The following is a 21,907-nucleotide window of genomic DNA, read 5'->3' on the forward strand; positions in this document are numbered from 1 at the left end:
ACGCACTTCTAGTTGAATCGTCAGTGGTGGTAATGTCGGTGTTAACATTGCTCGGTGCATTGTACAAAGGCGAACATCACAAGCTAGCGTTTCGAATGTGGTTACCTTGGAACCATACTTCGACAGCCACCTATAGCTTCATCTACAGTCAACAAATTTTAATTCACGCCTTCAATGGTCTGCTGCACGTTGCCTGCGACAGCCTCATATGGACGTTGTTGATGTTCATCTGCAATCAGATCGAAATCTTCGGATATCGCTTGAAAAAGATCGAACAAGGCACGAATGATTGCAAACTGTGCATTCGTTATCATAATCTCATCTATCGGTACGGTATACCCCGTATTTCAGCGTTTCATTTTCTTCTACTCCCTTAACTGAAGATAGAATATCGCAGTTTACAACGTACAATTCATATAAGACAATTTCTTTAAGTTTCGATATACAATTATCACAGCTTATTATCATTCTACGTATAATCAACTTTCCTACGTTAAAAATCTCCATTTATAGAATTTACGTCATTTATCATTTCAACTTTTGTATTCAATATTTAGCGAGTAAGCTAGAAACTCGTTGCACAGTTAAGGGATTACCGATATCGTGGAATAATATTCATATTCGATAATATATAAAATAATATCATATATTTCGTAATTCGTTCGTCGACGAAACAATTGCAGATTCGCCACCATGATAAACGAAGAGTTTAAACTGATGATTTTCGTTCAGTTCGCAGTGAGCACTCTGACGATATGCATGAATCTTTACATCTTAACGGGAACGAACATCTCGCTCGAGATGATTGTGAAAATAATTATGTTCAGCAGCTGTATGTTAACACAGATATACATTCTATGTTGGTACGGGAATGAAGTTGAGCTGAAGGTATTTCCCTTAACGATAACGCAATTATCGTTTGGTTTAATCTTCTTTTGTTAAATCTTTCCAGTAACGTTGTCTGTTCTTCATTTAGAGCTTGGAAATTTCCAATATGATTTTTGAAATCGACTGGCTAGCGCTCAAGGAAACCACTAAACGGGACTTGTTAATGATCATGATGCGTGCGAGATCTCCCATACAAATGACTAGTGTTTACGTGGTGACGATGAATCTCAAGTCTTTCGTGATCGTTAGTATGGAAAGAATCGACCTTTTTTTTTTTTTTGACTGACTGACGCTTCCTTATTGTCTAATAATCGCTAAAAAATCAGATAAGTCTATCGCAGAGTTTTCTGAACTAAACTAAACGAAACTAAAAACTTTTTCATCTTATTGGATATTTTTTCCAGATGAAGTCTCATAAAGAAGTAAAAATGAATTAAATACGAAAGTTTCAATTCTTCCTGTAAAATAAGAATCCGCAAGAACCAATATACGTAATATGTTCTTTTTCCAATAAAAGTAGACATTGATATTACCAATAATATACTTCATATTTCCAGTAATTGCAGAAATGAGAAATTCGATACCAGACGTTCCGACTGGATTGATAGTTTTATTATCAACGTATAATCTGTGTTTCACACCATCATACGAAATTCTCTTTGTCGCAGTTGTTGAAAACTTCTTATTCGGCGTACAATCTGCTGCAAGGTATGTAGCAGAGGTTAGCGAGCCAAGCAGCAGCTTCTCGAGAGACGAATAAAGGCACGACCCTTTCATGGACACACGCAATGGAGGAATGTAGAGTATGCGAAAGGAATAAACGAAACAATAAATAATATACAGAAGCGTTACGTTTATAACGGAACTCATTCCTCTTTTACCATTAATTTCTCTTCTCTTCTCTCGAAGAAGCCTGGACACCTTTTAAATATTTATCTATGGAAAACGACCATCGCGTTCCATTCTGCACGCTGATCATTTATATTTCAAGCAAACCGCCGTCAATATCGCCATCGACATTAACAACGTGTATCGTGAATTCACGTTGAAAGAAGAAAGGGGAAACAGCAAGACATAAAATTATCGGTATCTTGTTTTGTAACTGTTGCAAAAGTAATTGCGCGACTGCGTACTTTGTAACGGAAGATAGTGGTTTCCAAGGTAAAATCTAAAGGTACAGTTCTGACAATTAACTGGTTCATTTGAGCGAACTCGATCTAGTATTTAGGTACTGTGTTATTGGTAATATCTTTCGGCAAAGAATTAACCGATCGGAATATACTTTGTGGATATTTATTTAAATTCACATTGTTATGAAAACAACTGAAGGAATGGGACCTATAGATATTTGTTTCGCATATTTTTGCATACTATGTGTATTGCGTGTATTTTTTCATGTTTAAATTTCCCACAAATGTGTGAAAATTTGCAATCTATTAATTATTAGTTCGCTTCTACGAACGCGTACAATATTGCCTTCAATTATTATTTTTTATTAGTAGAATTATTTTACATTTGTAAACATATCGAGGATTATAAGAAACGAAGTTTAGAAAAATTCGAAATGCACACTTTACGTTGGACATTCGCGCTTCTTACTCTGACCGGTCTTGTACGACCGTCCACGTGGAAATATTTATGGAAAAGAGTTTTGTACGATGTTTACACGATCGTCGTGTTGCTGTTGCTCTTCAGTTTCGAAACTTCGCTGATTCTGGATCTTGTCATCAACGTGGATAATCAAGATGATTTTAGTGAAAATTTGTACGTAACGCTGGTACTGTTCTCCAGCTGTTGCAAGGCTCTTGTGCTACTAATTTATCGAGGAAATATTGAAATTTTAATGGGCGTTCTGCTAGAGAAACCATTCGCACCTGTGAACGACGAAGAGATTGAAATTCGAACGAAATTCGAGGAACGAATCGAGTAAGTTGGTATTGTAGTTACAGTACGATAAAGATTGAAATAGCAGTCGAGCCTCGATTAATGAAAGATTTGAGAATGATCCCTTGTCGGAAAAATCGAGAAGCGAGAATAGTAATTGAGAGAAATTATTACATTTTTATTTAAAAATTTTTGTTTTCGTTTAATATCGATATTTATGAAACAGTTTAAAAGCGTTTGCTTCTATTTAATATTTATAAAACAGCTCAAGCGTAAATGCTTTTTTATTCAAGAGAAAATAAATTTAAAAACAAAGAAATTCGAATAGCATGCCATGATTAAAATGCAGATAATCGAGGTTTCGCTGTATTTGTAAAACGACAATGGTAGAATTAATTGTATTACATTTATAGATGGAACTCCAAAGCTTACTCGTTTGTACTTCACTTCTTCGTGGCCTGGCTATGGATAGGCGCATTTCTTACAGACTTCAGACATGGAAGACTGAAATTTCGAGCCTGGATACCTTATGACTACAATTCACCGCTTCTCTTTCTTTTTAGCTTTATTCATCAGATCCTGGCCACGATATTCAGCACGAATTTGAACATCGTTTGCGATTGTTTGTTCAGCGGTATACTGATTCACATTTATTGCCAATTCGAGATCCTTGAACACCGTATGAAAAACATTACTACGGACAAAGATTACTCGGCGAAATTCTGTGCGCATCATCATCACCGCATATACAAGTTTGTTTTAATATTATATTACTATATAAATAAATATAAGCAAATTTCTCAATCTTCGTTCATTAGAACCGTTCTCTTCTTCGCAAAGTTTCTCAATTACCTGGATATTAAGCAATTAATTTTGAGAATCCCCTCGAAAGCAAAATCTTTCAATATATTCCTTCAAATAAAAAATACTTCATGTATCTCTACGTGTATTTTTCATAAATGAGCAGACTTTCGCAATACATGGTTATGTATCTGGGGAAATAAATTACAGATTCGCATCGATGGTGAACGATAACTTCAAAATGATCATGTCGATGCAATTTTTGATAAGCACCGGAGCCGTGTGTTTCAATCTTTATCGATTGTCGGTAATGGAATTTGGCCCGAAATTTATGGAAACAGCGACCTACACGTTGTGTCTGCTCATGCAGGTATTCTACTACTGTTGGTACGGCAACGAAGTCAAGCTGAAGGTACGTTTTACTTGTGATCTAATGGTCTTGCTAGAGGCCGAATTGCGAGATTTTACAATTTCAAATATTTCCGTTCTATAGAGTCTGGAAATTCCTAACGCGGTGTTGGAAAGTAATCTACCATTTTTAAACGATAGCTCGAAAAAGATTCTTTTACTGATCATGAGACGCTCGTTAGAACCTATCGAATTCACTAGTTGCCATGTCATCTCCATGAACCTCGAATCTTTCGCTATAGTCAGTATCAAAGAAACAAGTAACACTTTAACCCTTTGACAGTGTAATAAAACGACGAAGAACTCAGAAAATGATTAATTTCGAAAATAATTATATTATATGTTTGCTATATATTAGAAAATAAGGATGATTCCAATCAAAAGAAATGATTGGAAGGTGATTTTATTATATTTTGCAATCTTTGCCACACTGTTCAATAATCTTCGAAATGAATGGACATTTTTACGTCTATTGTTCCGCTTTAGTGCGTACGTGTTTCTGCTTACGTGTAAATTGTAAAGTTATTGTACTATCTCGTGACGTAAATGGAAGTCAAATCCGTAAGACAAGCGAAGATAAAGAATTCTAGCACTATATTTGACTTGCCTCGATCTGTTTTGGACTGTAATACTGTCAAGGGGTTAACGCGATTCTGTTACCATTAGAAAGAAATATTTTTACAGAAATAATTTCGCTACTATCTTAGTAATCGTTTCTCTATCGAATGTTTTGTTTGTGACAGTTGCTGAAGACTTCCTACTCAGCGTACAATTTGCTTCAACAAAGCAAACTAAACGACTAAGAACCGTCGTATTTTAATCCGAGTGTAATAAGAAACATGGACTACTCACATGCAGACTAATACAAATGTTCTTTTTTTTTTAAGACACACATCAATAAATCAATACGTTATTTCCCGTCCTGTGTTTTCTTTTGCTCGAAATAAAAGTCAAACCATTCTTTGGCTAATTAGAGCTCTGATAAAACTAGAAATGTCAACATTAGTTGAACAAGCGTTGTATTTTCTAATCAGTAAAGGTAAATATAAAAATAGTATCTAGATAATACACACACAATATATGACATTTTTCGCTGTCTATCAAACGTCTGACAATGACTTCAATTAGTTATTTCCAAGAGCCGTTGGCACGAAAATTTGTCGAAAATAACTGAGAAAGAAAATAGCCCAGCTTGACATTAATATTACACTGATTCAAATAATCCTACCTCAATTTATATTCCCTTCTTTTCTCTGAATCTTCCAGTTTCCTATCCTACAAGCAACCATAATTAAAAGTTGTCTTCATTGTTCGATTCTTGAAAACTAACTGAACGCGCATAAGCTCGCGATAAAAAGTACGCAGGCGGGCAGTAATATAAATGCACGTTAGAAACAGTGAAAACGTCGTCATTAAAAATGTAATTACATAAGAATATATCTACACTACTCGGGACGATGCCAAGTTCAAGGTAATCAATCAAATAGAATGTAACTCGTCGGTTAAATAACACACACTATGACGTTTAGTGCCACCACAGCATGTATATTTCAATCGAATAAAATAAACGGAAGCTAGAAATGCAGAATAGAAAGAAACACACGGTCACTCTATAATAGTGATTATTAAAAATGTAACTTCTTACGTCGTCGCAGTGCGGTAACGTCGATAATGACGATAATTACATGGGGGTGAATTCCAAGAGGGAACTATCCCATTTAAGGCAGCGTAAACATTTCGTTTACCTACGGTTCTTAGTAGCATCTAATGCTTCGAACGATACACTTACTTCAAAGATAATCTTTATTTTCATATTCTCATGTTCGATACTACATTTGATTTCAAATAACTTCTTCTTTTGGTGAATCAAAATATACCGTAAAAAATGCTGCTAGTCATATTGCGAAGATTGATAGTATAAGACCTAACTGTTCGAAGGCACTTGATCGTTCGATCTTTCCTAACGCGAAGTTTAAGTAAGACAAATCATACCGTAAATATTGAAAATGCACGTACTACGATGGACATTCAAACTTTTCATCGCCAGCGGATATTTTTTACCGCCTACGTTGAAGTCTCCGCGGAAACGCTTTCTCTATAATTTATATACGGTCTTCGTGACGTTGTACTTGTGGAGCTACTGCCTCACGCTAATCCTGGACATTTGCTTCAACACGAGAACGCGGGACGACCTGCGTGACAATTTTAACATATCTGTCGCGATATTTATCACGAGTTACAAATATGTCAGCTTAGTCTTAGGGCGAAAAGCTATCGTAAATATGTTGGATCTACTCAAGAAGAAGCCCTTTGTGCCAGAGAACAATGGGGAAGAAGAAATTCACGCGAGATACGACAATCTAATCGAGTAAGTTCTTTCTGTTCGTTGTAATATATATAACTGTAAGGAAATTATTATAATGTTATTTTTTTCCTTTTTTTTTTAGAAAAGTCGCGGTGGGTTATACGATCCAAGTCACATTTTGTGTGCTTTCTTTATTAGGAATGACATTGATGTGTGACTTTAAATTGAAAAAATTAATGTTCCGCGCTTGGTTTCCTTTCGACATCACCTCCTCGTGGCTTGCGTTTTCTATGACGTTTCTCTATCAGTTCGTGGGTTTAGTGATCATATCCAATGGTGTCTGTATTTTCGACACGTTATTCGTCGGCCTATTGCTTCACATATGTTGTCAACTTGAGATGCTGGTTTATCGCTTGCACAATATCGAAGGACATGAAATTCAATCGTTAAAACACTGCGTTTGGCACCATAATAAAATATTCAGGTTCGTTTCCTGTATGCTTCTATTTAAACAAATTAACGATCTGACGAAGCTAATTGAAGATTACGGGAGAAACCGAAATAAGTTTTATATTTACTGACTTTCCATTTTACGACTAAAAAGAAATATTTTAACTTAGAATAGTTAAGCAGAAGAGCTGTTAGGTGCAAAGACGTAATTGTTCCGAGAAAACCAAAGGTATCAACCATATTTTGATACTATAACAAAATTGTAGAAATGAAGAAGGGGGTTGAAAAATATATATATATATATATCGTGTCTCAAAAACGAATAAAAAGAAATTTTGATACCGCGGGATTAATCTACAACACTGGATTTTAACACGACTTAGCTATTACAAAGTGGCGAACGGGATTTGTTACTTTCCTTGCCAAAAACCTTCAGTTAAAGAAAACAGTGAAGTAATACTTATCTCAATTATTTCAGGTTCGCCGATATGGTAAACAATTTTTTTAACAAATTAATGTTCGTGCAATTTGTGGAAAGCACAGTCTCGATGTGCTTTACTCTTTACGTACTAACAGACATAGAAGGCACTGCGCAATTAATAGGATGGTCTACGTACATGTTAGCCGGGATATTTCAAACATTTTACTTTTGTTGGTTCGGAAATGCAGCGAAAGTAAAGGTAGATAGATACGCACGCAGATATAATACGAGCTGTCGTTTCTTTGCAAATCAATAATTTGTGGACTTTTTATCTCTGCAGAGCCTGGATATTTCTAATATGGTATATAATAGCGATTGGCCAAATTTGAGCAACGACGCCAGGAAGATGCTTGTGGTGATCATGGCACGTTCATTGACGCCTGTTGAGATTACAAGCGCCTATATTTTACCCATGAACTTGGAATCTTTCAAAGGTGTCAGTATCTATATAGAAATACATTATTTGCACAAACGTAAATTAAAAAAAGTACTCAGTACACTGAGTAATTCGCCATCGATTTGGGAAAAGTCAGTTCCCCCAATTTTGTATAATTTTTGTACAATTGACTCAAATATGACTGTCAATCTTCCAAACTATTCTATCCTTTGTAATAGGTGGTCATTGTTTGAAAATTTGCAATTAACAATGAAAATTCTGTCCACATATTGAATTATGAACTTCAAATAATGAGAAACGATACTAATTCGAAAAATATTACAAAAGACTCTGGTACGCTTAGGTTAATATAGCTTATTGCAATAAGCGAATAGTGTCAAGCCCGCGATTAGAATTCTTCCAATTTTTGTCCTTAAAATAATAGATACACGGAATAATATTGTAAATATTCTACAAAATAATTTTACGTTGATTGCCGAATGCGAGATAACATACATTGATGTTAACGACAAATGTTACATTCTTTTTCCAAACACATACTTATTTCGCGGCTTACGAAAGTTTTGTTTTATAAAGTTTCCCGTTTGTCGTAGTTGATGAAAGTTACTTACTCGGCCTACAACATGCTGCTACACAGTAAGTCATCGGAGTAGAGCACATGCGGAGAATAAGTTGTATTTGTTCCTTCGTCACACAATGAAAGAATAAGGATAGAGCAATAGAAAACGAATTATTGAAACAGCGCAGTAAATTATGTACCATGCAAACACAATAAATTTCAAACACTCCTGTGAGATCCAGATAGTGCTTCCAAGGGAAGGACAATGATTATGCAAGTTTTTCTTTGATATAATACTTCTTCCTGGACTATATTTTTACGGCACACGATTATTTTCACCATGAGTTGCTACTTATCAGTTTGTTACAGAAACCTGGAAATCTACTGCGAAATACTGAACGAATCGGCAGCGTTTTTGCGATCGTAGGACTTTATAATATTCTGATAACTATGAAGGAGTTGCCAGTGTTCGACTGGATACCACACGATTTATTCTCCCACATCTCCACACGATTCTCTGGTGTATCAAACAGTCGGTATGTTATGTTCAAACAAATGATTAGGAAATGATTTTATTGTATTTTGCGATTCTTGTAACACTATTCAATAATATTTGAAATGGGTGGTTATTTTTAGATCTTAAAAAGAAATAGAAAATGCTACTACTGAAAAAATATAATAAAATGAACTGCACTGTATTTGACGTACCTGAGCGCCATTCTATTTCCATTAAAAAGAAATATTTTCATAGAAATAGTTTTGCAATTACCGTTCTAATCATCTCTCTATCGAATATTCTGCTTCTTCGGTTGCTAAATACTTTCTGTTCTGCATTTGATTTGACTTGACAAAGCAAAAATATGTTTTACTTTTACGACACGGACATCAATACTTCAATACATCAATAAATCATTTCTCGTTCTTCTATCTTTTCTAATTGCCATAAAAATGGGCAATTGACTCTTCCATAAAACTAAATGTGGACATTAGTTCTACAACCTTCTTACTTCTGATCTTTTTAATGAGCAAAAGTGTTACATATGTATATAACACTTTACACGTATTTCACTACTTATCAAACATGTAATAATGAGTTAAATTTTCAATTATCAATCGCACAAAAATTATTCATAACCAAATTGCAAGCTAAATTGAACAGCTTAATGCAAATAACCCTACCTCAGTCTATTCTCCCGTTCGTGCACTGAAACTCCCGGTTTCCTATCCTGTAAGCACCCGTGATTAAAAGTTGTCTTCCGTGCTCGACTCCTGAAACGTATAAGTTCGCGATAAAAAGTACGCTGGCGGGCAGTAATATAATTGCACGTTGGAAACAGTGGAAACGTCGTCATTAAAGATGTAATCACCAAAGGATGTACCTACACTACTCGCGACGATGCCGAGCTTAAGGTAATCAATCGGTTAGAATGTAACTCGTCGGTAAAATGACACACGCTATGACGTTTAGTGCCACCACAGCATGTATATTTCAATCCAATAAAATAAACGGAAGCTAGAAATGCAAAATAGAAAGAAACAAACGATTACTCTACAATAGTGATTATTAAATATGTAACTTCTTGCATCGTCGCAGCGCGGAAACGTCGATAATGACGATAATTACATGGGGGTGAATTCCAAGAGGGAACTATCCCATTTAAGGCATCGTAAACATTTCGTTTACCTACGGCTCTTAGTAGCATCTAATGCCTCGAACGATACACTTACTTCAAAGATCATCTTTATTTTCATATTCTCATGTTCGATACTACATTTGATATGAAATAACTTCTTCTCTTGGTGAATCAAAATATACCGTAAAAAAATCCTGCTAGTTATATTGCGAAGACTGATAGTATAAGACCTAACTGTCCGAAGCTACTTGATCGTTCGATCTTTCCTAACGCGAAGTGTTAAGTAAGACAAATCATACCGCAAATATTGAAAATGCACGTACTACGATGGACATTCAAACTTTTCATCGCCAGCGGATATTTTTTACCGCCTACGTTGAAGTCTCCGAGGAAACGCTTTCTCTATAATTTATATACGGTCTTCGTGACGTTGTACTTGTGGAGCTACTGCCTCATGCTAATCCTGGACATTTGTTTGAACGTGGAAACGCAGGACGACTTGCGTGACAATTTTAACATATCTGTCGCGATATTTATCACGAACTGCAAATTTGTCAGCTTAGTCTTAGGGCGAAAAACTATCATAAATATGTTGGATCTACTCAAGAAGAAGCCCTTTGTACCAGAGAACAATGGGGAAGGAGAAATTCACGCGAGATACGACAATCTAATCGAGTAAGTTCTTTCTGTTCGTTGTAATATACATAATTGTAAGGAAATTATTTAAAATACCTTTTTTTCCTTCTTTTTTCTTTTAGAAAAGTCGCGGTGGGTTATACGATCCAAGTCACATTTTGTGTGCTTTCTTTATTAGGAATGGCATTGATATGTGATTTTAAATTAAAAAAATTAATGTTCCCCGGTTGGTTTCCTTTCGACATCACCTCCTCGTGGATTGCGTTTTCTATGACGTTTCTCTATCAGTTCCTGGGTTTAGTGATCATATGCGTTGGTGTCTGTATTTTCGACACGTTATTCGTCGGTCTATTGCTTCACATATGTTGTCAACTTGAGATGCTGGTTTATCGCTTGCACAATATCGAAGGACATGAAATTCAATCGCTAAAACACTGCATTTGGCACCATAATAAAATATTCAGGTTCGATTCCTGTGTGCTTCTATTTATACAAATTAACGATCTGACGAAGCTAACTGAAAGTTACGGGAGAAATCGAAATAAGTTGTATTTTTATTGATTTCTTATTTTACGGCTAAAAAGCTAAGGGTATTAATACTATTTTGATATTCTAACAAGCATATCTTAGAAATGAAGAAGGGGGTTGAAAAATATACATATGTCGTGTCTCAAAAACCAATAAATAGAAATTTTGATACCGCGGGATTAATCGACAACACTGGATTTTAACACGACTTAGCTATTACAAAGTGGCGAATGCGATTTCTTACTTTCCTTACCAAAAACCTTCAGTTAAAGAAAACAGTGAAGTAATACTTATCTCAATTATTTCAGGTTCGCCGATATGGTAAACAATTTTTTTAACAAAATGATGTTCGTGCAATTTATGGCAAGCGCAGTCGCGGTATGCTTTACTCTTTACCTACTAACAGACGTACAGGACACTGCGCAATTAATAGGATGGTCTATGTACATGTTTGCCGGGATATGTCAAACATTTTTCTTTTGTTGGTTCGGAAATGCAGCGAAAATAAAGGTAGATAGATACATACGCAGATATAATACGAGCTGTCGTTTCTTTGCAAACCAATAATTTGTGGACTTTTTATCTCTGCAGAGCCTCGATGTTTCTAATATGGTATATAATAGCGATTGGCCAAATTTGAGCAAAGACGCTAGGAAGATGCTTGTGGTGATCATGGCACGTTCATTGACGCCTGTTGAGATTACAAGCGCCTATATTATACCCATGAACTTGGAATCGTTCAAAGGTGTCAGTATCTATATAGGAATACATTATTTGCACAAACGTAAATTAAAAACAATACTCGGTAAACTGAGTAATTCGCCATCGATTTGGGAAAAGTCAGTTCCCCCAATTTTGTATAATTTTTGTATAATTGACTCAAATATGACTGTCAATCTTCCAAATTATTCTATCCTTTGTAATAGGTGGTCATTGCTTGAAAATTAGCAATTAACAATGAAAATTCAGTTCACGTATTGAATTTCGACTTCAAATAATGAGATACGATACCAATTCGAAAAATATTACAAAAGACTCTGGTACGCGTAGATTAATATAGCTTATTGGAATAAGACAATAGTGTCAAGCCCGCGATTAGACTTCTTCCAATTTTTGTCCTCAAAATAATAGATACACGGAATAATACTGTAAATATTCTACAAAATAATCTTACGTGGATTGCCGAATGCGAGATAACATTCATTGATGTTAACGACAAATGTTACATTCTTTTTCCAAACACATACTGATTTCGCGGCTTACGAAGGTTTTGTTTTATAAAGTGTCCCGTTTGTCGTAGTTGATGAAAGTTACTTACTCGGCGTACAACATGCTGCTACAGAGTAAGTCATCGGAGTAGAACACATGCGGAGAATAAGTTGTATTAGTTCCTTCGTCACACAATGAAAGAATTAGGATAGAGCAATAGAAAACGAATTATTGAAACAGCGCAGTAAATTATGTACCATGCAAACACAATAAATTTCAAACACTCCTGTGAGATCCAGATAGTGCTTCCAAGGGAAGAACAATGATTATGCAAGGTTTTCTTTGATATAATATTTCTTCCTGGACTATATTTTCACGACACACGATTATTTTCACCATGAGTTGCTACTTATTAGTTTGTTACAGAAACCTGGCAATCTACTGCGAAATACTGAACGAACCGGCAGCGTTTTTGCGATCGTAGGACTTTATAATAATCTGATAACTATGAAGGATTTGCCAGTGTTCGACTGGATACCACACGATTTATTCTCCCACAATCTCCACACGATTCTCTGGTGTATTTAACAGTCGGTATGTTATGTTGAAACAAATGATTAGGAAATGATTTTATTGTATTTTGCGATTCTTGTAACACTATTCAATAATATTTGAAATGGGTGGTTATTTTTAGATCTTAAAAAGAAATAGAAAATGATACTACTGAAAAAATATAATAAAATGAACTGCACTATATTTGACGTTCCTGAATATCTATTAGAATATATTTTCAGAAGGTAAACGCGATTCTATTTCCATTAAAAAGAAATATTTTCATAGAAATAGTTTCGCAATTACCGTTCTAATCATCTCTCTATCGAATATTCTGCTTCTTCGGTTGCTAAAGTCTTCCTGTTTTGCATTTGATTTGCTTTAACAAAGCAAATCAAAGAACCATCTTTCTCCAAACTCACATGAAATTTAGTAAACATGTTTTACTTTTACGACACACACATCAATACTTCAATACATCAATAAATCATTTCTCGTTCTTCTATCTTTTCTGATCGCCATAAAAATGGGCAATTCACTCTTTCTTATAACTGAATGTTGACATTAGTTCTACAACCTTCTTACTTCTTAATCTTTTTAATGAGCAAAAGTGTTACATATGTATATAACACTTTACACGTATTTCACTACTTACCAACATGTAATAATGAGTTAAATTTTTAATTATCATTCGCTCAAAAATTGTTCATAACCAAATTGCAAAGTAAATTGGACAGCTTAAAACAGATAACCCTACCTCAGTCTATTCCCCCTTTCGTGCACTGAAACTCCCGGATTCCTATCCTGTAAGCACCCATGATTAAAAGTTGTCTTCCGTGCTCGACTCCTGAAACGTATAAGTTCGCGATAAAAAATACGCTGGCGGGCAGTAATATAATTGCACGTTAGAAACTGTGGAAACGTCGTCATTAAAGATGTAATCGCCTAAGGATGTACCTACACTACTCGGGACGATGCCGAGTTCAAGGTAATCAATCAATTAGAATGTAACTTGTCGGTTAAATGACACACGCTATGACGTTTAGTGCCACCACAGCATGTATATTTCAATCCAATGAAATAAGCGGAAGCTGGAAATGGAAAATAGAGAGAAACGACCACTCTATAATAATGGTTTTTAAAAATGTAATTTCTTGCATCGTCGCAGCACGGTAACATCGATAATGACGATAATTACACGGGGGTAAATTCCAAGAAGGAGCTATTCCATTTAAGGCAGCATAAGAATTTCGTTTCCTGAGGGTTGTTAGTAGCATCTGATGCTTCGAACGATACACTTACTTCAAAGATCATCTTTATTTTCATATTCTCATCTTCGATGTTACATTTGATTGGAAATACCTTTTTCTTTTGATCAATTAAAATATACCGTAAAAAAATTCTGCTAGTGAAGACTGATAATATAAGACCTAATTGTTCGAAGGTACTTGATCGTTCGATTTTTCCTAACGCGAAGTTTAAGTAAGACAAATCATACCGTAAATATTGAAAATGCACGTACTACGATGGACATTCAAACTTTTCATCGCCAGCGGATATTTTCTACCGCCCACGTTGAAGTCTCCGACGAAACGCTTTCTCTATAATTTATATACAGTCTTCATGACGTTGTACATGTGGAGCTACTCCCTCACGCTAATCATGGAGATTTGCTACAACGTGGAAACGCAGGACGATTTGAGTGAGAATTTTGGCATAACTGTCACGGCACTTATCACCAGTTGCAAACTTATGAGCTTAGTCGTAGGGCGAAAAACTATCATAAATATGTTGGATCTACTCAAGAAGAAGCCCTTTGTACCAGAGAACAATGGGGAAGTACAAATTCACGCGAAATACGACAATCTAATCGAGTAAGTTCTTTCTGTTCGCTGTGGTATGTATAGTTGTAAGAAAATTATTTAAAATATTATTTCTTTCCTTCTTTCTTTTTTCTAGAAAAGTCGCGATGTTCTATACAATCCAAGTCACATTTTGTGTGCTTGCTTTAGTAGGAACGACATTGGTCAGTAACTTCAAATTGAAAAAATTAATGTTTCGCGCTTGGTTTCCTTTCGACTTCACCTCCTCGTGGCTTGCGTTTTCTATGACGTTCATCTATCAGTTCGTGGGTTTAATGATCATAGCCACTGGCGTCAGTATGTTCGACACGTTTTTCGCTGGCCTGTTGCTTCACATCTGTTGTCAATTCGAGATGTTGATGGATCGCCTGCACAATATCGGAGGAAATGAAATTCAATCGTTAAAAGACTGCGTTCGGCACCATAATACGATATTCAGGTTTGTTACCTGTGTGCTTTTATTTAATGAAAGTTTAACGGACTAACGAACGCTAACTGAAGGTTACGGGAGAAATCGAAATAAGTTGTATTTTTATTGATTTCTTATTTCACGACTAAAAAGCTAAGGGTATTAATACTATTTTGATATTCTAACAAGCATATCTTAGAAATGAAGAAGGGGGTTGAAAAATATACATATGTCGTGTCTCAAAAACCAATAAAAAGAAATTTTGATAACGCGGGATTAATCGACAACACTGGATTTTAACACTGCTCGGCTGTCACAAAGTGGGGAACGTGATTTGTTACTTTTCTTACCTGAAATCTTCAATTAAAGAAAACAGTGAAATAACACTTATCTCAATTATTTCAGATTCGCCGAAATAGTAAACAATTTTTTTAACAAAATGATGTTCGTGCAATTTATGGTAAGCACAGTCGCGATATGCTTTACTCTTTATCAACTAACAGAAACAAACGACAGTTTGCAAATAATTGGATGGACATCGTTCATGTTTTCCGCTTTAATTCAAACTTTCTACTTTTGTTGGTTCGGAGATGCAGCGAAAGTAAAGGTAGATACATACACACATAGATATAAAACGAGCTACCGTTTCTTCTTAAATCAATAATTTTTGGACTTTTTATCTCTGTAGAGCCTGGATATTTCTAATATGTTATATCATAGCGATTGGCCAAATTTGAGCAACGACGCCAGGAAGATGCTTCTGATAATCATGGCACGTTCATTGACACCCGTGGAGATTACAAGCGCCTATATTCTACCCATGAACTTGGAATCTTTCAAGAGAGTCAGTATCTATAAAGAAATACATTATTTGCAAAAACGTAAACTAAAAACAATACTCGGTAAACTGAGTAATTCATCGATTTGGGAAAAGTCGGTTCCCCCAATTTTGTATAATTTTCGTACAATTGACTCAAATATGACTGTCAATCTTCCAAACTATTCTATCCTTTGTAATAGATGGTCATTGTTTGAAAATTAGCAATTAACAATGAAAATTCAGTCCACATATTGAATTTCGACTTCAGATAATGAGAAACGATACTAATTCGAAAAATATTACAAAAGACTCTGGTACACTTGGTTAATATAGCTTATTGGAATAAGTCAATAGTGTAAAGTCGCGCGATTAAACTTCTTCCAATTTTTGTTCTCAAAATAATAGATACACGGAATAATACTGTAAATATTCTACAAAATAATCTTACGTTGATTGCCGAATGTGAGATAACATTCGTTGATGTTAACGACAAGTGTTACATTTTTTTTCCAAGAAATATACTTATTTCGCGGCTTACTAAAATTGCTTACTAAAATTGTGTTTTGTAAAGTGTCCCGTTTGTCGTAGTTGATGAAAACCACTTACTCGGCGTATAACATGCTGGTACAGAATAAGTCGTCGCGGTAGACCGTATGGAGTGGATTCAGCATATCCTTTCGTTCCTTCGTCACACAATGGAAAAATTATGATAGAGGAAACAAAAAACGGTTTATTGAAACAGCGCAGTAAATTATGTACCATGCAAGCACAATAAATCTCAAACACTCAAGTGAGGTCCAGGTTATAACAGCGAGATTTTCGCGAATAATTTTCCGCATTATTTTACTAAGAATTTTCAATAATTTCAGAGCAAATCCGATTCAATGACTACTAATTGAAAAGACCAAAGACTTTATACCTGAATTTTTCTATCGAGTTACGATCAGATGGCGAAGGACTTTCCATTTGTTGTGTAATTTGTTTCAACAAAACAATACAGGACAATAAGAAGCATCTTCTAAACAGAGAGTAATACATAACGTGAAACACTAGCACACGATCTAGTTTAAACGCGTTCTTATATTATACACGTCAATAAAGCTTAGAAACAGTAGTGCAGAATTAATAGAAATACGTCGTTGCTGAAGCTATCTGCATTTCTTTCCCCGTTCATTTTTTTCTTCTCGAAATAAAAATAACCCTTCTTGGAACGACTGACTCTGCACGACGCAACGGTCTGTAAAATGACGATTTCAAGGTAGTTAAACCTAATTTTAATAAGAAATGTGAAACGCGGAAATAGGGGACGAAGCTACTTCAACGTTTTCAGAGGTATTATACTGTATGTCGTATCGTTGCATCATTAACAAACATAATGATATAGAACGTTTTACAATGGGGTAAGTGTTCCGCAAGAATATGAGTTCTATTAATACGATATATGAACTCGTCCATATTCGGAGATAGCCAGTGATATCGAAGACGTTTAGAATTATATTCCACACGACACTCCTTTCATTCGTATTCATGCAATTTGTGTTTCACCATATCATCGAGAAGTCATTTATTTTACTTTAATAAAGTAAATAGTTTATTTTTCTATCGTGACGAAATAATTGGTGTGAACGATCACTACGTTTTATCTAAATTTTTTTTTTCAATAAACAAATTAGAAACGATGTAAAATCCAAGTGGACACGCAAAGAAGAATTTTACGTCAGCTTTAGCCGATGAATTCCAATAAAAATGACTGTGCGCACGCTACAATTTTCACGTGTTCTACTTTCGATCGCCGGTTGTTTGCCACCAAGTTCGTGGACATCACCGTTCACAAAATCTTTGTACAAATTTTACACGTTGTTCGTGTGGCTTCTAATATTGTCTCTCGTGTCCGCTCAGATTTTAGATATAATTATAAATGTGGAAAATCAGGACCAATTCAGTGACAACTTCTACATCACTCTCGTGGTATTCGTCAGCGGCTGCAAATTGAGTATCATCTTAAAGCATCGTGAAAGTATCTTATCTTTGATCGAGAGCCTCGAACGCGAACCTTTCTCGCCGATGAACGACGAAGAAGAGAAAATTCAAATGAAATTTAACAAAACAAACGAGTAAGTACCTATACGTACTACTTTTCAGAATGGGTCAGGAACAATGAACATTTTTCAAATTTTCGCGGGCAAGGACAAAATTAATTTTTGAATGCATGAAAAGCAGAGATTTAAAAAAAGAACATTTGTTTAATTTCTTCCTGTCGCTGCTTGTTGTCAGACAAGAGAAATGCTGTTGAAAAATGTGGTAATTTTGGTTAAGAAAAAATTAACATAGACAGGAAGGGTTTGATGTGAAAGAAACAGTACGCCAGTGGGCCAAATTTTCCAAAGGATGAAAACGTTAGATAATTAAAATTAACATTTTTACAGACGAATTGCGATTTGTTACACAATTCTGGTGGAGGTGGCTGCGATATGGATATTCGTAAGAGCGTTCCTCACGGACTTCAAGAAGAGAAAACTAGTCTTTCGAGCTTGGCTACCGTACGATTATTCGGAGCTGTTGCCATACACGTTCAGTTACGCTTACGAAGTTGCCACTTCGTTGCTGTGCTCTTGTCAAAACGTTGCTAGTGACACGCTATTCGCTGGCTTGCTGATTCAAATTAACGGCCAGTTCGAAATACTCGAGGAACGTCTGAGAAACATCGAGGAGGACTCGAATTATTCGGCGAAGCAGTGCGTCAAACATTATCAACAAATTTACAAGTTCGTGTCGAATTTATCATCTATTATGTTGTGCAATAAGTTCGTTTGCCTTTACGTGCGAATTTATTACACATCGAACATTTTACCAGCTTAAAAGGACAGCAAACAGGTTTAATTAACAAACTTATTAACAAAGCATATGCTGAATTGCTACAGATTCTCTAAAACGGTGAACGAGAAATTCAAAATAATACTTTTCTTGCAATTTTGTACGATCGCATTTACGCTATGCTTTAATCTCTACCGAATGACCAACATAACGATGCTTTCTAAATTTCTGGAGGCGTCGCTTTTCCTAGTTCGCATTATAGCGCAGATACTGTATTATTGTTGGTTCAGTAACGAAGTGAAATTGAAGGTTCGTTATCGAAGTAGAAGAACAAGACAGACATAAATATACCAATTTTTGGTTAAATGTTTCGCGCAATATCTTTTCACTGCAGAGCCTTCAGGTGCCTGCCATGATATTTAAGAGCAATTGGGCATCGTGGGATACGAAAACAAAGAAGATTCTCTTAGTGATCATGACACGAGCGACACATCCTATAGAATTTACGAGTGGCTACCTGGTAACATTGAACATCGATTCTTTCGTAGCGGTTAGTATTTAAATGTATATTACGAATTATTCCATTTTCATCAGCGTGCATAATTATCTGTCGAATTATTTCTCTTAAAAGAGCACGTTTCAAACTGAACTTTCTTCTTTGTATATTTTTCGCTACACGTTTCCTTCGAATAACGCATAGCTCGAGAGGGAAGTAATCAAAGTGGGCAAATTGAAATGATACACCGTGATAAAAGCCTATGTATTACGTCTGACTTTATAATGCGACATTCTAAAATCAATGCAAAAATCGTTGCTTCTTTATTACAGCTGATGAAAACCTCATACTCAGTTTTTAACTTGTTGCAACAAACTAAATGACGATACGAAGTGAAAGAGCAGCGGATCTTGACATTATATCTTTGGATTTTTCTGGACGAGTACGTTCTGCAAGTGTACCGAGGCATGTAGAGTACATAGCAATAAACTTTATATCGTGAAATGCTAATCCATAAATACTTGCCTGATCATAGAGGAAAATACGTTAGACGTTGGTCCTTTCTCACCTATTGGAAAAGCATACGCGTACGATGCTCCACTTTTCAGTAAAAATTCTCTCAACCAGTTTATGGAAACTATCTCCCGGTCGTTCCGTTTTATGAAACACTATCGGAGGTAAATATTTGCATCGCGTCAGCTCGCAGCAGAGGATAATTTGAAGGGACGCGGACGATCCATTATTATTTCAACAGTAATTATACATACGATGACACCGTGTAACACGGTACTTTTACAATAACAATACGTATCAGCAAAGGGTAAGTTGCAGTAGAAAATAAGTCTATCGAAGGAAATAAGAGGGAATTGATACTTTACAATCGTCAGTCACGTTTCAAACTTGGAGCAGAAGCTGCTCAAAAGTGGTGTATAGGCCTGTTCTTTCTACATTTTCGATCATTTCTTTATACAATTACTATACCTATTAGTATAATAAAGTAAGAGTCAGTTAAATAAAAAAGTACGTGATAATAAAAAATTGTCACTTCAACGATACATATAATGCGGTGAACATTTTTGCTGCTCTCATTATGTGGCTGCTTTCCACCCCCTTCGTGAAAAATACCCCTCAAAAAATTTTTGTACCAGATTTATACAGTATTGCCATTCCTGTTCCTGAATAGTTTAGTTGCTGTTGTATAATTTATTCAAATATTAGATCTAATATACAATGTAGAAAAACATGGAAGATTTCAGCGATAATATTCCCGTGACGGTGATACTGTGTCTCCACAACCCCCAAAGTTTTCATTTTCATTTTACTGATATATCGTGAGAACTTCCTATTTTTTTTTAATAAACCTGAACGAATCGGCGGCGTTTTTGTGATCGTGAGTCTATATACTAATCTGTTAACTATGAAGGAATTACCAGCGTTCAACTAGATGATGTGCGATTTATTCTCACACAATCCCTACACGATGTTCCTGGTATATGTTGATATGTTCCAGCAAATGATTAGGAAATGATTTTATTATATATCGCGATTCTTGCGACACTATCCAATAATATTTGAAATGGATGGTTATTTTTAGAACTTAAATAAATAGAAAATGATACTACGGAGAAGACATAATAAAAAAGAATGCACTATATTTGAGTACTATATTTGACGTACCTGAACATCACCTGGAGTATATTTTCAGAAGGCAAACACAATTTTATTTCCATTAAATAGAAATATTTTCATAGAAATAGTTTCGCAATTACTATTGTAATCATCTCTCTATCGAATGTTCTGTATGTTCGGTTGCTAAAGCTTTCCTGTTCTGCGTATGATTTCCTTCAACAAAGCACATCAAAGGACCATCTTTCTCTAAACTCACATGAAATTTAGTAAACATGTTCTATTTTTACGACATACACACCAATACATCAATACATCAATAAATCATTTCTAATTTTTCTATCTTTTCTGATCGCCATCTTTTTCATAAAACTGAATGTTAACATTAGTTCAACAACCTTCTTATTTTTTAATCTTCTTAATGAGCAAAAGTGTTACATATGTATACAGGGTGGTTGGTAACTGGTGGTACAAGCGGAAAGGGGGTGATTCTACGCGAAAAAAGAAGTCGAAAATATAGAATAAAAATTTTTCGTTTGAGACTTTTTTTCGAGAAAATCGACTTTGAATTTTCGCTCGGTACGCGTGCACTTTATCACGACCCGTTATAACGGATCTCACTGTAGATCGTTGTCTCGATGGAAAAATTTAAAAAACAAAAAAAAATTTTTTTAAAAATTTTATTCTATATTTTCGACTTCTTTTTTCGCGTAGAATCACCCCCTTTCCGCTTGTACCAACAATTACCAACCACCCTGTATAATACAATACGCGTATACACAATACACGTATTTAACTTATGAAGCATGTAACAATGAGTTAAATTTTCGATTATCAATCGTTCAAAAATTGTTCATAACCAAATTGCAAACTAAATTGGACAGCTTAAAGCAAATAACCTACCTCAGTTTATTCTCCCTCTCGTGCACTGAAACTCACGGTTTCGTATCTTGTAAGCACCCACGATTAAAAGTTGTCATCCCTGTTCAGCTCTTGAAACGTAACTAAACGCGTATAAGCTCGCCATAAAAAGTACACAAGCGGGTAGTAATATAATTGCACGTTAGAAACAGTGGAAACGTCTTCATCAAAGATGTAATCACCTAAGGATGTACCTACACTACTCGGGACGATGCCGAGTTCAAGGT

At 35.4% G+C, this 21,907-nt stretch overlaps 4 protein-coding genes across 4 annotated transcripts; all 4 read left to right on the forward strand.

The window, feature by feature from the left end:
• The first annotated feature begins 665 nt into the window (after window positions 1–665).
• On the forward strand, window positions 666–4,822 carry LOC117216439 (odorant receptor 46a-like). Its single transcript, XM_033463139.1, has 7 exons — window positions 666–888; window positions 977–1,132; window positions 2,336–2,814; window positions 3,186–3,524; window positions 3,784–3,985; window positions 4,067–4,222; window positions 4,725–4,822. The coding sequence occupies exons 1-7, from the start codon at window positions 694–696 to the stop codon at window positions 4,782–4,784; spliced, it is 1,587 nt and encodes a 528-aa protein (XP_033319030.1). The 5' UTR covers window positions 666–693; the 3' UTR covers window positions 4,785–4,822.
• A 1,441-nt stretch (window positions 4,823–6,263) lies between these two features.
• LOC117216440 lies at window positions 6,264–12,331 on the forward strand. The gene is made up of 9 exons (XM_033463140.1): window positions 6,264–6,349; window positions 6,429–6,770; window positions 7,215–7,416; window positions 7,498–7,745; window positions 10,366–10,482; window positions 10,566–10,907; window positions 11,280–11,481; window positions 11,563–11,718; window positions 12,272–12,331. The coding sequence occupies exons 1-9, from the start codon at window positions 6,264–6,266 to the stop codon at window positions 12,329–12,331; spliced, it is 1,755 nt and encodes a 584-aa protein (XP_033319031.1).
• Window positions 12,332–14,244: 1,913 nt separating this feature from the next.
• On the forward strand, window positions 14,245–15,079 carry LOC117216441 (odorant receptor 59a). The gene is made up of 2 exons (XM_033463142.1): window positions 14,245–14,606; window positions 14,692–15,079. Exons 1-2 carry the CDS (start codon window positions 14,245–14,247, stop codon window positions 15,077–15,079), a joined length of 750 nt encoding a protein of 249 aa, XP_033319033.1.
• A 338-nt stretch (window positions 15,080–15,417) lies between these two features.
• LOC117216442 (odorant receptor 94b-like) lies at window positions 15,418–19,696 on the forward strand. Its single transcript, XM_033463143.1, has 7 exons — window positions 15,418–15,610; window positions 15,692–15,988; window positions 17,723–17,937; window positions 18,250–18,588; window positions 18,745–18,946; window positions 19,032–19,187; window positions 19,466–19,696. Exons 1-7 carry the CDS (start codon window positions 15,443–15,445, stop codon window positions 19,514–19,516), a joined length of 1,428 nt encoding a protein of 475 aa, XP_033319034.1. The 5' UTR covers window positions 15,418–15,442; the 3' UTR covers window positions 19,517–19,696.
• Window positions 19,697–21,907: the final 2,211 nt, after the last annotated feature.

Source organism: Bombus bifarius, unplaced genomic scaffold (genome assembly GCF_011952205.1).
Source record: "Bombus bifarius isolate JDL3187 unplaced genomic scaffold, Bbif_JDL3187 scf7180000010271, whole genome shotgun sequence".
Lineage (NCBI taxonomy): Eukaryota > Metazoa > Arthropoda > Insecta > Hymenoptera > Apidae > Bombus > Bombus bifarius.